Source organism: Dromiciops gliroides, chromosome 2 (assembly GCF_019393635.1).
Source record: "Dromiciops gliroides isolate mDroGli1 chromosome 2, mDroGli1.pri, whole genome shotgun sequence".
NCBI classification, from domain to species: Eukaryota; Metazoa; Chordata; class Mammalia; order Microbiotheria; family Microbiotheriidae; genus Dromiciops; species Dromiciops gliroides.
In genome coordinates this window covers 425,527,914-425,543,313 of record NC_057862.1, presented here as the reverse complement: position 1 = coordinate 425,543,313, position 15,400 = coordinate 425,527,914, and the positions used below count along the sequence as shown (strand labels likewise).

The window sequence follows — 15,400 nt, the reverse complement described above, 5'->3', positions numbered from 1 at the left end:
TTTGAGAAGTAGTCTAGGCCAATATCACCAGATCACGGAGTTCATGAAGGGGATTACTGTATAAGAAAACTAGAAAGTAAAGAAGAAGCCAGGTCATTAAGAGCTTTAAATACCAAACAGTTTATATTTGGTCCTAGAAGTAAGAAAGAATCACTGGAATTCACTGGGGAAGAGGGAGTGATGTGGTCACCCAGCACTTTAGGAAAATCACTGGAGAGGAGAAACACAAGGCAGGAAGACCAGTTAGGAGGCTATTGCAATTATCCAGGTGAGAGGTGACGAGAGCCTGAATTAGGATGCCTGTATGAGCAGAGAGGGGGATATTGTAAACACAGATAAGGGATGTTGTTGCCAGAAATGAGAAAATTTGACAAATGAGTGGACATGAAGGATGAGAGTGAGAACTGAGGATAACACCAAAGGTAATGAACCAGGGTGACTAGAAGGATGGTGGTATCCTCAATGCAAATAGGGAAATTTGAAAAAGAGATAGGTTTGGGGGGGGGGGATGAGTTCAGTTTGGGGACATGTTAAGATGCCTATAGGACATCTAGTTCAAAATGTCCTATAGATGATCTATGATAAGGGACCAGAGCTCAGCAGAAAGACTAGGGCCAGCCAGATTATTTTTTATTTCTACAAGAGTAAAATCTGAATTTTTTTCCTCTCTTCAGATCTCTTTAGTAACTATTTGCCCCTAGTGAACAGCTTGGAACAGTAGAAAACACTAAAGTTAGAATCAGAAGACCTAGGTCTATATCCTGTCTTTGTCACTTACTCCCGGGGATACTTACCAAGTCATTCACCTCTCTAGCGCTCAGTTTCCTCCTCTGTAAAATGACAGTGTTGGACTATATAATCTTTAAGGTCCCTTACAGCATTAAATCTTATCAATTTAGAGAAATGCATAAGGGGAAAAAAGCTAGAAACTTATCAGATTTATGCCAACTAAATATTAAAAGTTCCAGATGGATATTATTCCATATTCTTAGTTAATATCTGAAAGGAATTTCAAGTCAAACGTTAACTAGTATTAATATTATTGTGAATCTATAGACATTTGTGGTAGTATTTTCCAACCAAACCATGGCAGAGTGCTAAATCATCTAAATTTCCTACCTAAGGCCATTCGACCAACCACAAAACAGAGCACTGGCTCTAGGGGGCAGAGATTGAAGGAGAAGCGGGGAGGCAGGGGGCCCACTGAGAAGAAAGACAGGAGTTTACAGGATTTAGGATGTTAGGACCTTCAGTAGTAAAAGTTTTGCAACCTAGGAAAAATTTGCTATAGACTACAGTAATGCAGCAATATGAATATTTTGAGAACCACTGTATAACGGAGCATCAACCATATGAGCTACAAAATAACTCCAATATCTGTGTCCTTTCACCCCCATCTAACTCCCACTTGCACCTGTAGAAATCTTACCAGTCTTTCAAGCCCCAGTCTAAAACACTCTTCTTTTCCATGATGCCTTTCACGATAACCTCCCTTTATCAAAACCAGTAATGATCCTTCCTTCCTCAGTCCCAGATTTCATGACCTCATTCCTCAGATTGTATAAAAAGCAGTGTTCATCTAATGATATGATAACTGTATGAAACAGATTTGTATGCCCTATCCTCCCTACCAAACTGTAGGGTCCTGGAGTGTAATCACTGTGTCTTCTTTATCTAACCACCACATCCCCACTTCCCCACATCCCAGGCCCTAGAATTCTGAACAGAGTAGAAGTTTAATAGTGTTTATCTGGATTGATGATAAGAAAGAAATTCAGGATGTGCGAAATCCTAAACTGATTAAAAAAGTTGTGTGGAGGGGTAATTAATGGACTTGTAAGTTTGGCATGAATCAGCAAACAAATAAGTAAATATACAATATAAAGCTGTGTTAAGTATAATGTCCATAACAAGGTGATTAATCCCAGAGGGGAAGGGAGGAAGGGAAGATATAATAGTAGTAATAATGACGATGATGGTTGGTAGTGGTGGTGATGGTAATGGTGGTGGATGGTTGATGATAACAACTAACATTTATATAGCGCAATATACTAGACACTTTGCTAAGCACTTTACAAATATTAGTTCATCTGATCTTCACAACACTCCTTGGCTATTATTATTCTCCCCTTTAGAGTTGAGAAAACTGAAGTAAACAGAGGTGTTAAGTGACTTGACCAGGGTCACATAGACAGTAAGTATCTGAGGTAGGATTTGAACTTGGGTCTTCCAGATCCCTATCCCAGAACTCTATACTGTGCCACTAAGTTGCCAGGGGAAACATGATGATTTGTTTCTTCTCCCTTCCCAAACCTCAAGGTTTATATCTTCACAGTCTATTAAATAAGTGACATCCAGAACATAATGAAGGTCAATGGACTAGATGACGTCTAGCCAGAAGGTAGACAGAGTCAAGGAACATATTCTCTTTTCTTTCCCCCTCCCATGCCTTACACCCCTCAAGTGGTCAAACTATAAAGTTCTCTATTTTTCAGTGTTCTATGTTCTTACATTCTACCACTCTGTGATCTCTTCTGGTTTTTGGGGTTTGTTTTTTGTTTTTTTTCTGGTGAGATAATTGGGGTTAAGTGACTTGCCCAGGTTCACACAGCTAGTAAGTGTTAAGTGTCTAAGGTTGGATTTGAACTCAGGTCCTCCTGAATCCAGGGCCAGTGCTCTATCCACTGCACCACCTAGCTGACCCCTCTTCCTGTTTTAATGTTCTATAGGTCTATAGGTCTCTGCTTAACCTGGAGCTAGCCAGAGAATCTTCTAACCAGAACAACCCATTCTCTGAATATCCTTTTCATGTACTTCTTGAGATAGCTTCTCAATATGTCACTCTCTGCTTTCACGAAGTAGTAATTGGAGGTAACAAAGCAAGAAGGAAACTGGTCCAATGACATATCCTGAAAGAACCTGAGGCTGCTCTTCTTAATGTTAACTATCTGACACAGGACAGTATTTGCAGCAGGCTCAGCAAGGCCAATGGCATTGGAGCGTTTTAGTTTAAAATTTTTTGCAAAGTTCCAGCATGTCAAAGATGGGGGCCAAATAAACTGCTTTCTGTAGCAAGAAACCCTCTCTTCCAAGTACAGAAGAGGTAATTTCTACCTTGATAGAACATAATAGCATTTCCTTTGCTATGACATAATAAGAACATATCAACATGACTCTGTTAAGTTTCAATGTCTCTGGGCAGCTTGGTGGTGCAGTGGATAAAGCACCGGCCCTGAATTCAGGAGGACCTTTGAGTTCAAATCCAGATTCAAGATACTTGACACTTACTAGCTGTTGTGACCCTGAGCAAGTCACTTAACCCTCATTGTCCCACCCCCACCCCCCGCCAAAAAAAAGTTTTCAATGTTTCGATGCCTGTAATGTCGAATACTTAGCAGTAAGTGCCCAGACAAATCCCATAAATAAGTGTGTTTATATGTCTATCACATACTAGAAAGAACACAGGATTGGAAGTTAGGAGAGCTGGGTTCAAATTTTCTCTGCCATTGTTTAGCTGGATGAACCTGAGCAAGTCCCTTCACTCCTATGAGCTCAATTTCCTCATTTCTCACACAGGAATAATAATATCACTTCCAATACCTACTTCACAAAGTTGTCATGAGGATAAATTAGACTTAAGACAACTTAGAACTAGAAAGCCCCTGAGAGGTCATAAAGTCCAACTCCCTCATTTTGCAGATGACAAAAATGAGGCCCGGAAAAATCATTTACATAGCTTGTAATCAGCAGCAGCAGGATTTGAACTCAGATATTTCTGCCTCAAAGTCCAGATCTTTATCCACTCCAAATGTGTTCTACAAAGCAATATGTCACATAAGCTGCTATTATATTCTATTTCACATGACAATGATTGGCATATGTGTCATGTTCCTGTGACAGTTTCGATGTTCCAGATATTTCAGTGATTCCCTTTTTGCCTAATAATTGGTGCAGAATCCCTCAGGCCCTCTCTGGCCTGACCTCTACCCTCCCATTGCAGCCTTCTCTATTGCTCAGCACACAGGACTAGGTAGTATCCAAATACATCCTGTACTTCCCCCTTTCTAGGACCTTTCCTTACAACCTTCTCCACACTTGAAGCCTCCCAATCTCTCCCTGCCTCCAGTTGAGAAGGATCTTTCTTCTCCAAAACCTCACACAGCATTTGGTTTGTACCTCTCTTAAAAATTGGAATATAAATACATAAATATTTGTGTATGAGTCATAATCCCCCACTAGAGAGGACTATGAGGTGGCACAGTGGATGGAGTGCCAGGCCTGGAATCTGGAAGACCTGTGTTCAAATCTGGTTTCAGATACCTACTAGCTATGTGACCCTGGGCAAATCACTTAACCTCTGTCTGCCTCCGTTTCCTTAACCGTAAAATAGGGATAAGTAATAGCACTTAGTCGCAAGGTTGTTAGGAAGATCAAATGAGATATTTGTTAAAAAATCACTAGCATAGTGCCTGGCACATAGTAGGTACTATACAAATGCTTACTCCTTCCCCCCCATTTCTTTCTCCTCACTAGAACTGTAAGCTTCCTAAGGCAGATCATATATCTTATTCCCCTTTGTAGCTCTCTTGAACCTCCCAAAGTGGTCTTTACTTAGTAGGTGCTTAATTATTTGTTAAGAGCAAATAAATGATAAAGTTTATCCTACTCAACCTGCTTCCCATATACAATGAACTGACACCAATTATTGTCTAGTACTTATTTGTGTTGTCATCTTTATCCTACTAAACTATAAGTTCCACGAGAGCAGGAATCTTCTGTTACCTAAACTTTGTCTCTCCCCTAATACTCAGAACAGTGCTTGATTGTGTAGTAGGCAGTAGTCACCTAATAAATAAATGTTGGATTTATTGAATTTGAAAGAGGATTAGGAGAGGAATACACAAGTCTACATATAACTTTTTAAAGAGGCAAATACTATTTTTACAATAGAATTCTTTACATTTTTTTCTAAAGTCTTTCAATAGGAAGTGGGACCTATAAAGGGGGAAGGGGGGATGGTGAAGGATTCTTTATCTAAAGAACTATTGGAAATGTTTCATTTATCCAACCAAAAGACCCTTATTAAGCACTTGCTATGGGAGAGAATCTGGTAGGTTCTGTGGCTGATACAAGAACAACTTCTCCCTCTACAGAGCTTTAAGATTTGCAGAGAATGACAAAAAAGGAAGAATAATAAATGTTGGAGAGGCTGTGGAAAATTGGAACACTAATGCATTGTTGGTGGAGCTGTGAACTGATCAAACCATTCTGGAGAGCAATTTGGAATTATGCCCAAAGGGCGATTAAAGCTGTGCATACCCTTTGACCCAGCAATCCCACTTTTAGGTCTTTTGCCCAAGAATCATGGAGGGGGGAAAGGGACCCACATGTACAAAAATATTTATAGGCTGCTCTTTACGTTGGTAGCAAGGAATGGAAGTGGGGGGTGCCCATCAATTGGGGAATGGCTGGACAAGTTTGTGGTATATGGAATACAATGGAATACTATTGTGCACTGTACGAAATGATGAGCAGGAGAGTTCAGAGAAACCTAGAGGGTCTTACGTGAGCTGATGATGAGTGAGATGAGCAGAACCAGAAGAACACTTGTACACAGTATCATTCAACATTGAGTGTTGACCTACGGTGATGGACTATATTCTTCCTCACCAATGCAATGGTACAGAAGAGTTCCAGGGAACTTCATGATAGAAGAGGATCTCCAATCCAAGAAAAAAAAAAAAGAAAGAAAGCAACTGTGGAGTATAGATGCTGATTGAACCATATTATTTCTTCTGTTTTGGGTGCTGTTGTTTTTTTTTTTTCTATTTGAGGTTTTGCATCACTGCTCTGATTCTTTCTCTTGTAACAGGATTAATTCAGAAATAGGATTAATGTTATTATGTGTATATATATATATGTGTGTGTATATATATATATATATATGTATATGTATAGAGATATATAGATATAACCTATATCAGATTACCTGCTGTCTAGGGGAGGGGGGAGGGAGGGGAGGGAGGAGAAAAAATCTGAAATTGTAAAGCTTGTATAAACAAAAGTGAGAACTATCTTTACATGTAACGGAAAAAATAAAATACCTCATACATTAAAAAAAAAAAACTGTATGAGGCAAGACAAAAAAAAAAAAGATTTGCAGAGGACTTTGTTTACAATCACCTTGTGAATAGGTAGTATAGATATTATTGTTCCCTTTTTCAAAGATGAAGAAACTGAGCCTCAGAAGTAAAATGACTTGTCCAGGGTCACCAGCCAGTAAAAAAATCAGCATGTGGTCTAAATCCAGGTCTCCTGATTCCAAATCCAATGAATGCCCTTTTCACTATACCTTGTTCCTTGCCATCAACAAGCTTACAATAAGGGATCCCAACCTGGGGTGAGAAGACCCCCAAGGGGGTATGGGAAATGCTTGGTAAATAACTATATTATTCTATTGAAGTATTCTAATATTAGCAGTGTTAGTGGGCGGGGGGGAAAACCTACACTCAACAACTTTATGGTGCTAAAAGAATGTTATGTACAGTTTTCTCCAGGAAAAAAAATAATTTTTTAATTTTATTTCTTATGCGCGTATGTATAGTAAACTCTAGAATTTATTTCTTTTCTTATTTTATATTGAATAGAGAGTCCAGAAAGGTTTTACTGAAAACTAAAGGCAAGGGGGACAAATATTTGTGAACCCCTGTATTACAATCTAATAGAAAAGATAAGGCAAGTACAAGCAAACATCACTAATTGGACCTACAGAAAACTGGAAGCTAGGTGGAATACAGAGGCCATTATTTCCATCAAATCAGTGAGATTGCAGAGGACTTTTAAATGCCAGGCTGAAGACGCATTAACTATATCGTTCTGAAACACCATTAGTCCAGGCAACCTTATGCAGAGTTGGTCTGTGTGACAATTACTATAACATTAAGCAAAGTATGGGAAGGAGCTAAGAGAGCTGCAGAACTCCAAAAAAGGGAGAGATCACATCCTGCTGAGATGAGAAAAGATTGTGACATTTTAGCTGTACCCTAAAAGATGAGGTAGGATTTTTAACAGATCAAGAAGGAGCTATCCCTCCTCCAATTTTCTTACGCTTTCTTGTGAGATTCTTTGTGGTCCCTATTACATTCTCCTTTGTGTCGTGCATGTCATATCTCCCCCATTAGGCTGTAAACTCCTTGAGGTCAGGAACAGTTGTTTTTCATCTCTGTATCCCCAGCACAGGCAGGACTTTGAACATAGTAGATGCTTGATATATATATTTGTTGAATTAAAATAAGTTCATTTATATTTGGAACTTTGAAAATTTTAAAAATGCACACCCCTATCTCAGAGATTATTACCACATATCATATTTGTGAGACAACCTGTCAGTTTTTTAAGTAATCTTTTTAAAGTTTCAGAATTATTTTCTAACAAGTAAAGATATATCACTGTACATGCAAAGGACTAAGAAATAAGCACCCTATAAATGCATTTTGTTTATAGAATAAAATGTATACTAAATCCTCCAATTAAAAAACTGCAAGGTAGTTTCAGTGCTTTTTAACCCACCTTCCCACAGCAGGGAATTAATCCCTCCAGGGGGATGCAAACAAACTTCAAAGGGAAGATTATGCCCAGACACTAGTACTGTACAATGTAATGTTTATGGTTAAGTTCATCCAGAGAATTTGGCACCAAAAAACAGTTCAGACACAAGAAACAAAGACAATTCATACAGTAGACTCTTTGCAATTTTCTTAAATGACAGTGATAAGAAATGGTAGATCAAAGGGGGGACAAATCCACCACAGACAATTCATAGAAAATTAGGACAGTATGAACTTATGGCAGTCAACAAGATTAAATATTAAGTAATAGCTCATGTTCTTTATCTAACAATAGCCAAAAGCCCCTTAAAATGTCTGGGTAACTAAAATGACAAAACCAGCAAAAGTGTATAAAATCCAGTGTTTGCAGGGCTATGGAGAAGCAGGACTTCTAACATATCGTTGGTGGGACAGCAGTCTGATGCAAACAAATATTATGAACAGTAATATGACAATATTCAATGAGTCACAAAAAAAATCATAGCTCTCAACCCATTGGGTTTCAGCCCCAAAACATCATTCAAAAAGGAAAAGGATCCACCTGTATAAATCCCATAGTGAGAAGGGAAGAGGTGTTAGGGAAAAAACTGAAAACTACTTCTATGTCTAATAACTGGAGCATAGCTGAATAAATTACAGTATTGTAACTGAATATTATGGTATTATAAAAATTATAAATGTGAGCACTCAAGGAAATATAGAAAGTCTTAATGAAGTGATGTAAAGAAAAATCAATAGAACCCACACTGCATATATGTGGATTATAGCACAAAAGAAAGGGAAAAATAGGGGGAGAATGGAGACTGAAGGAGTAGAGAGAGAAAATGAGGAAAGAAGGTGTGTGGGAGGAATGAAGGAAGAGAGGAAACAGGAAGATAAAGGGAAAGGAGAGAAACAAGGGGGAAAAGTGGGGAAAGAGGGAAAGGAAAGGAGGAGAGAGGACAGCAGGAACGAGGGGAAGGAGGAAACTCAGAACATTGATGCTGATTAAGAGTGCCTCTCAAAAAATTTTAAAAAGAAAATAAAAGAGAATAAACAAAAAGAAAACAAAAAGAAAAAAATTTTTTTTAATTTTAAAAAATCTTCTGGGTACCCAAAAGGGAAGAGCACAAGTAGGTTGTAGTATATCAATAAAAGTCACTTATAAACAAAAAAACAAAACAAGTAATAAAAGAGTGTCTCTCAGACCTAGAAGGGACCTTAGAACAGCCAACTTGTCTTTGCCTCTGACTAACTAAACTGTATTCCTGAAGCATAGGCTCTTTGATCATTTGTCCTTCTTCTGGGCTACATTTAAGGCTCAATGGGGAGGCCAAGTATATTGAGTTTTGGTCTAAAATTCTTCTTGATTACTTAAAAAAGTAACTTTATGACACAACATTCTTTCTCTTTATGCTTCAATGGGTGATGTTTTCTCTAGGTGTTTTCCAGGAAGGTTTTCCTGCAGGATGGTATTATTTTAGTGAGTAGCTTGAAGTTTCTGGAATCAGATCATTTACCCTCACTACTTATGTGACTTTAGTCACAGTCACATCCCATCTCTTAGTTTTAACTTAACATATGCAAAATCAAGATCATAGTATTGACACTACCTACTTTGTAGAGTAATCACTAGCTCTGGAGTTAAAGGGCCTGAGTTCAAATCCTTCCTCTAACACTACCTATAGACCTGGAACAATACAATCTCTCTGTGCCTCGGTTTCCTCAGTTGTAAAATAAGGGGCTGCATAAGATGCACTGTGAGGTCCCTTCCAGTTCTAGATCAAGTATCCTATGAAAAGTGCTTTGAAATGACAAAATGTGGAATAAATAATAATAGCTGTCATTATTATTGTGTTTTTGTTGTCATTTGGTTGGTTTTGGTTTTTTGGAGACTGGGTCTCCCCATGTTGCCCAGGCTGGAAGTGGGCTTCGCAAGAGTTTACTCTCAGTACTGACTGGCATGGAAACTTTAACCTGATCCATTTTTCTAGTCTGGGATGGTTTGCCCCTCCTTAGGCCTCCTGGTGACTCAGCTCCCCAAGGCTCATCATATTAGTGCTGAATTTAGTGAAGACTCCCAATTGGTTATAGCCCAATTGCAGCTCAGAATTTCCTAACTCAAGTGATTCAGTTGGTTAGGGTTGGTAACACTGCCACTGTTATTAATTCAATCTTATAACCTTTGGTAACTCAGTTCATTTCTCTGTATCTCAGTTTCTTTATCAATACAATTAAAAGAATCAGACTAGATGATTATAAAGGTCCATTCCAACACTAACATCAAAAATTCTAAGGTCCCTTCTCTGTGTATCCCTTTCTTTAAGCTCTTGAGGGCTAATGTGGATTATACACATATTTTGTACAGTTTGTTGAATGTAATACATATTCAGCAAATATGAATGGATGATTTCCCTTTATCTGTAAGAAGAAAATAATTCAACCTACATTCAAAGATACTCATAAAAGCTTAGAAACACTTTCTAAGCTAACAGAGAAGTATAATGTTTTTAAATAATGATGTATAGTGAACACATCTGCCACAAATGGAGAACCAAGAGGCTAGAATACAAACTGATTTCCCAAATATGGATATCACTGCCACTTTTATACAGTAATGGTGATTTTTTCCAAGACAATTAATACCATATTTCAACAGAGCTGTGATCTTATCAATGCAAAAGCTCCATTCACCAATACAGACTAAAAAAAACCCTATCATATCCTCTCATCCGGTGCAATTCTTATCCATGTCTTTCTGTTAAATCCTCCTTAGAGTATCCACCCAATAAAATGAAGGCCTTCCTCTGATTATTTTATATTTCATAGAGACCGGTACAGCCCTCAGGCTGTCCATCTGTTGTCCCTGACCATTAATACAGGATCAGCCCACCTCCTTTCCAGTAATACTATATCCTACATGGTATCTTTTATTCCACTCCCCCCATGTAAATTGTTGGTAATATGTTACAGCATGCTTATTCTGTTATCTTATCTCATTCCCACACTTGCTAACTCTTTCCTTCTCAATACTCTCATTCTTGCTTAAATGATAATTAGTATTCACAAAGGAGGTTAGAGTGAATATTTAAGACTGCTCATCCAAGACACTCAAAAGATAAGCAACTAAATGAAAATAAATAAGTTGAACCTGTTTAGAGTTTTCTACATGTATCACCTGATATGTTTCTTTTCTAAATGGTTACAACATTTAAAAACAACTAATTTTTAAAAGAACAAGTAGGTCAGCTAACAAGTCATAGAATGAGAGAATATTAGAGGTGAAAGGGGCTTTAGGACACCAAATGTTAGGCATAGAGTACTTAACAGATATTATTTTTGCAGAGTTTTGCAAGGTTCTTTCTTCACAACTCTAGGAAGCAGGTTCTGGAAGTACAACAGTTTCCATTTACAGATAGGGAAACTGAAATCATAACATGTCAAACAGCTAGTTCTCAAAGTGTCCGAAGCAGAATTTGAACCCAGGTCACCTGACTCCAAAACCAACTTTCTATCCAGCATCACTAGACCATATATACTGGCTGCAGTTAGTGATAAATGGAACTTTGGGGATGATCTAATCCAACCCTCCCATTTTACAGTTAAGAAAACTGAAGCCCAAAGATAGGAGGTGATTTGCCCACAACAAATTAATATGACATAGAAATCAAGTGCTCCTTTCAGGTTTGATTTTAGAGGAACACAACAAGATGGAGAATTTTATAAGAAAAATAGTGATCTATGTCTTCCTAATGACCATATTGTTTCACACTCAACAACTGACCCTCATATTCCAGGGTAAGATTCAAATTAAGACCTTCTCTGGCACAATTTGAAACAAGTCAATATGTTGCATCACATGATTTTAAATGCATAAAATATTATTTTTTCCTTGTAGCATGATGTAAAAACATACCAGAACTACAAACACCCTCAAAACAAATATATACTTTTAAAAAATAAACATGCGGGGCAGCTAGGCGGTGCAGTGGATAGAGCACTGGTCCTGGAGTCAGGAGGACCTGAGTTCAAATCCGGCCTCAGACACTTAACACTTACTAGCTGTGTGACCCTAGTCAAGTCACTTAACCCCAATTGCCTCACTAAAAGAAAAGCAACCAACCAAATAAACAAACAAAAAACCATTCTCCCATTTATACATATATCTTATATGTTCAAGCAAACAGAACAGTCCTCATCTTAACCAAACATACAAGTACCTGAAAGAGGGCCTCTTGTCCCGGGGGAGGTCACTTCAACATACACTTCAAATGTAGTCTCCGGATTTTGCCTACAATATAACAACATGAAGGTTATTAACATTTATACTAAGCTGCAGTGTACTGTAGAAAGCATCCCTGCAGTCTTATATAGACTGGTGAAAAATTCAATCAGAATCAAAACAAGGTAGCAAAAGTGAAACAGTCCCTGCCCTCAAGGGACTTACACTTGAGCCAGGAGAGACAGCATGTACATATATAGATATATACAAAACAGATCCAAGATAATTCTGAGGGGACGGCACTAGCAGATCCAGAAAGGTTTCATAGAGAAGGTGGTGTTTGTACTAAGCCTTGAAGGAAACTAAGAATTCTGAGAATAAGAGGTGAGAAGGGAGACTAGCCAGGTATGAGGGATAGCTAATTAAAAGGCACCATGTGTGAGTAATACTGAGAATGACAGTTTGTCTGTTTAAGGGGTAGTAATACGTAAGAAAGCTTGAATGGTAGATTGGGAGCAAGTTATAAAAGCCCTTAAATGCCAGGTAATTTTCTATTTGATTCTAGAGGTAAAGAAAAGCCTCATGGCCTAATGGATAAAAAGCTAGACTGAGTCAGAAAGACTTGAGTTGAAGTCCTGTATTAGATACACATATTGGCTGAGACCCTAGGCACATCCTTTAATCTCTCACGGTTCTATGGAATTCTCTAAGATCAGTGGTGTCAAATTCCAAGGATCCCTGGGGCAGCATGACTTAGAAAACCACAAATAAACATTATCTATGTTGTATCTTATTTTTATTTATTTTGTTAGATATTTCTCAATTACATTTTAATCTGGTTCGGGCTATACTGGGGAGTTTTGGGGGCTGCTTATGGCCAGCAGGCTCCAAGTTTGAGACCTCTGCTCTAAGACTTTAAAATGGAGAGATGCCAACTGTATCGGTGGAGGGCATTTCCTCAGGCTGGAAGAATGGCAATGAAATCACAGGTTTAGTCCTCATCATAAAGGTAATAGGAAGCCGCTAGAGTGCACTGAGTATCAGTGAGAAAGCCAGACTTGTACTTTAGGAAAATTGCTTTGAGAGCTGGATGGAGGATGGGTTTGAGTGGAGAGAGACTAGAGGTAGGGAAGCAGATTAGGAGGCTATTTTAAGGGCCTCAACCAAGGTGGTGGGTGAATGGGGAGAAAGGGACAAATGCCAGGGATGTTACAGAAATAGAAATGGCAAGGTTTGGCAAATGACTGGATATATAGGGTGAGGAGTCTGAGATACTGAGGTTGAAAACCTCGGTAACTAGAAGGATGGTGGTAACCTCACAAATAAGGAAGTATGGAAGCGGGATGGATTGGGGAGGGGGTGGGGGGTGTTAAGGTAATGAATTCTGTTTTGAATATGTTGTGATTAATATGCCCTGGAATAGCCAGATGAAAATGTTCACTAGGCAGTTGGTAATGCAAGACTAGAACTCAGGAAAGAGGAACTAGGGCTGAATATATAGATCTGGGAGTCTTCAGGATAGAAATGGTAGTTAAATCCATGGGAGCTGATGAAGGGGAATAATAGAAAATAAGACAAGAAAGGTTAGTGGAAGCCAGATTATAGAGGGCTTTACATGCCAAGCTGAGGAGTTTGTATTTTTATCCTAAAGGCAATAGGGAGCCATGTAAAGATTTGGGGGAGGGGAGGAAAGAGGAATGAAGGAGATAATATAGTTTTCTCTGTGCTATTGGTGAATATCAACTTGTCAGCTCTTTGAAGGATGGATCAGAGAGAGTATGGAAAAAGAGAGACCAATTACAAGACTATTACAAAGGTCTAGGTAAGAGTGATAAGGGCTTGAATCATGGGTAGCAGCTATGTAAGCAGAGAGTTGAGAACAAATGTGAGAGGTGCTGTGGAGCTAGGTTAGACAAGACCTGGCTACTAACTGGATTCAGGGGCTGAGAGAAAGGGGAGAGGCAAGAATGACTTCAAAATGAAAAGTAGAATGTAGGAAGAATGGTGGTATCAACTTAAATGCAGATGTTTGGAGGAAATAGTTAAGTTTATTTGCTGTTTGTAGGTCCAAATTAAAAAAAAATAAGTCCATATCTTATTCACAGAGTTATGCAATGTTAGAGCTAGATAGAACCCACTGAGTATTGTTCAGTTTGTTTAAGTCATGTCCAACTTCTTCATGACACCATTTCAGGTTTTCTTGGCAGAGATACTGGAAGAGTTTGCCACTTCCTTCTACAGCTCATTTTACAGATGACTAAACTAAGGCAAACAGTTAAGTGACTTGCCCAGTGTCTCAGGACAGATTTGAACTGAACTCAGGTCTTCCTCACTCTAGGGCCAGCATTCTTAAGGATAAAGAAAATTACAACCAGAAAAAGTGGGCCTATCCAGGTGTTATAGAGGGCACTTAGTGGCAGAACCAGGACTTGGACCTCAGGTCTCCCAATTACCTGTCAAATATCTTTCCACTTCACTCACACTGCTTCCCATGGAGAGAAGGAAAGGTTCAAACTTATAAGGTCACCTGCTTTGGGTGTTGGGGACCAGTCAAGGAGACAAAGGGAAGAATCAGACTTGATAGTGAAAACAAATATTAATTAGAAAATGTTTCTACACATTTTAACAATTTATATATCACATATCAATAGATTTTTCTGTAGCTCCTTTCCACTTAAAATTCTGGATTAACACAAAACACATAAATGACAAACTATGTAATTAACTTCTCCACCCTAAAAGAAGCTAAAAAGGAAGAGTATCTGTTTATCATTCACCCACACTAGGACATTTCATATCTGTTTAATGCATAGTTTAAATCATGAGCTGCAACAAACAGCAATTCCCCAAGAGATAAGTGGTCAAAGGCCATAAATGAACATCTCCAAAAATTGCCCAACTATCAAGAACCATAGGAATGAGTACTCCAAATGACTACTAAAAAGAGAAATATGAATCAAAGTGACTCAGGTTCTACTTCATACTCAACACATCAGCAAAGTTAAGAAAAGATGAAAACAGTCAATACTGGAGGGGCTGCAGAAAGATATGTGCACAAATACACTGTTGGTAGAGCCAAGAATTGGTCTAAGTATTCTGGAAAGCCATCTAAAAGTATACCTTTTTTTTTAAGTGACTGAAATGTCCATAGTCTTTGATCCAGAGATCCCCAGCCATATAACTCCCACAGAATTCAAAGGCAGGAAGAAAGTTCCAATATTTATCAAAGTATTGATAGCATTTTTTGTGGTAGCAAGGAACTGAAAACAAAGTGCTCAATGATTAGGGAATGACTAAACAAACTGGAGTACGTGAATATAATAGAATATTAATTTACCTTAAGAAACAACAAATATAAGGAATTTAGAGAAACTAGAAAGACATATGAACTGATGCAAAAAGAAAAAAGCAGAATCAGGAAAACAACACAAATAATACACATACTGACTACAACAATGTAAATGGAAAGAACAATAAAATGAAACTGAATACTATCAAAGCATAATTACTATGCTTGGATCCAAAGAAGATTTAGTGACACAATAGTAAAGAAGTAAAAAGACATAAACAAGGGGGCAGCTAGGTGGCACAG

At 38.2% G+C, this 15,400-nt stretch overlaps 1 protein-coding gene across 6 annotated transcripts in view; it reads right to left on the bottom strand.

The window, feature by feature from the left end:
* DENND1A (DENN domain containing 1A) overlaps nt 1–15,400 on the bottom strand; it is a 673,977-nt gene that overhangs the window by 635,733 nt on the left and 22,844 nt on the right. For all 6 annotated transcript variants that reach the window (XM_043984170.1, XM_043984174.1, XM_043984173.1 and 3 more), the window contains exon 2: nt 11,807–11,877. In XM_043984170.1, coding sequence (XP_043840105.1) covers nt 11,807–11,877 — 71 coding nt within the window. The remainder of the gene's footprint in view (nt 1–11,806; nt 11,878–15,400) is intronic.